The 2,092-nt window shown below is 60.2% G+C and overlaps 1 protein-coding gene across 1 annotated transcript; it reads right to left on the bottom strand.

Annotated features, from left to right (window-relative positions):
• Positions 1-1,241: 1,241 nt before the first annotated feature.
• Positions 1,242-1,868, bottom strand: LOC116496398 (GTP-binding protein Rhes-like). The gene has a single exon (XM_032199438.1). It carries the CDS (start codon positions 1,866-1,868, stop codon positions 1,242-1,244), a length of 627 nt encoding a protein of 208 aa, XP_032055329.1.
• Between the last annotated feature and the right edge of the window lie 224 nt (positions 1,869-2,092).

The following is a 2,092-nucleotide window of genomic DNA, read 5'->3' as shown; positions in this document are numbered from 1 at the left end:
CAACACCTTTCAGGCTGGGTTTCTGACCCCAGCTTCTGTGGGCACGGGACAGGTTGGGTGGCTCTTTAATCTGCCAAGCTGTGACATTTTTATGGTGTTTGTGTGGCTGCCAGGCAGGGTGAATGCGCCTTACAGCGAGGGTGGGCTGTACGAGGGGAGAGGAAATTGGGGCACGCTGCAGCATTGTAAATACTGCCCGTCTGTGCGCTTCTCCCGCTCCTTTTGTTATCGCTTTTTAATGTGTTTATGGCTTTTATTACAGTGGATCAGGTGTCTTTTAAGGGCTGTTGTTCTTTTCTGTACTTGGACGCGAGACGAGCTGTTTTATTTTTAGTTACTCACTGCTTGGTAAAAAAATGCAGTGGTTGAGTTATCAGCAAAATCACCCCACCGAGTGCACTGACAGTGCCAGGGCAGCTGGGGCTGTGCCAGGATGCGCCAGATAAGGGCAGGGCACGGGGGAGGGAAAACAAATGCAGAGATAAGGGGTCTGGGCACACAGCGCTTGTATCAGGTACTACGGTGTTGGAGGCACCACAGAAAGAAACCCACACATTTTCCAGCTCCACTTTGCAACAACACGTTTATTGGGTGCACTTAAAAAAACAGACATAGAAAAGAGAAAACTGAAGAGGTGCATAGACCATGATATTGCCTGCTCTACATGTCTACTCAAGTACAAAACCAAAACTACTTTGGACACTGGATGTGCCGGTGTTAACGTAGCTGCCCCAGAACATGGCACGTGCCTGTGCTGGGGCCAGGTGGACTCAGGACCTGGAGGAGACCCAGGAGGGTGGCACTGGCAGGGTGCAGCGCAGCGCACAGATGCCCACATCTGCTTTTTGATGTGAGCAGCCAGAGCCCTGTCGCTTGTCCCCCTTCCTAGCAGACGAGGAGCCCACCCGCAAGCTCGCCACCACTGCAGCCCCAGCGCTTCGAGCCCCCCTTGCCTCGGCTCACCTCCACCTGCTGGCTCGCACGGCAGTTTCTCAGGTGGGTGTCCTGCTTTTTTGGGAACTCGCCCTCTCCCCGCACCTTCCCGGCACTGGCCAAACCAAAGCGACCGGCATCCCATCCGAGGGTCTCCTCCTTTCACCCCACAAACCCTCTCTGGTCCCAGTGGGCTGGGTGGGGACAAGGAGGGCAGGGGTGGGAGGGAGCGGGGTCGCTTTTGGCCGAGGCAGCGCCTCTCCCCCACCCAGCCCACCTGAGTTCCCAGCCGGCCCCGGGCGGCCGGCTCAGCACACCGAGCAGCTGTTGGTCTTGTTCATGGGCGGCCGCAGCATGTGCTCCTTGGGGAATGTCTCCCTCCTCTTGCAGAGCGCGGGGCTGAGCCGGCTGGGCAGGTTGGCTTGCTGCAGCAGCTCCCTGAAGACCTCCAGCACGTTCTCGTTGTCCTTGGCCGAGGTCTCCACGAAGCGGCTGTTCCAGTCCAGCTCCACCAGCGACAGCGCGTCCTCCGCCGGCACCTGCCGCTCACCGCCGCTCTCCGCCTTGTTGCCGACCACCACGATGGGGGGGAACTTGTCCTCCTTCACCTCCAGGATCTCCTCCCGCAGGCTCTTGACGCTCTCGAAGGACTCGGCATCGTTGACGGCGTAGACCAGGGCGAAGGCGTCGCTGTTCTGGATGGAGAGCTTCCTCATGGCCGGGAAGGAGTAGCTGCCGCTGGTGTCCAGGATTTCCACCGTCACCGTGGCGCCGCTCACCTCGTACTCCTTGCTGTGCAGCTCCTCCACCGTGCGCCGGTGCTTGGGCTCGAAGGTGTCCAGCAGGAAGCGGCGGATCAGCGCGGTCTTGCCCACGCCGGCGGCGCCCAAGAAGACCAGGCGCACGTGGTTCTTCTCCTTCACCACCAGGGACATGGCTGGGCGCGGAGGCTCTCCAGGGGACGGGATGCTCGGCAGCTGGTGCTCAAGCCGTGGGTGTCCCTGGGTGGCTGCAGCCCCGGTGTCTGTCCGTCTGTCTGTCCCTGCAGTCCCGTGCCCCAGCTCCGTGCAGCCGGCAAAGTTTGGTGCCACCTCCCTGCAAACTTCTCCCGGCCGTTCTGCTGCAGACGCTCCCGTTCCCCGGACCTGCTCATCTTTTA

The sequence above is a fragment of the Aythya fuligula genome, chromosome 18 (genome assembly GCF_009819795.1).
Source record: "Aythya fuligula isolate bAytFul2 chromosome 18, bAytFul2.pri, whole genome shotgun sequence".
NCBI lineage: Eukaryota > Metazoa > Chordata > Aves > Anseriformes > Anatidae > Aythya > Aythya fuligula.
Note: the sequence above shows the minus strand (reverse complement) of the source record. Positions and strands in the feature narration are given on the sequence as shown.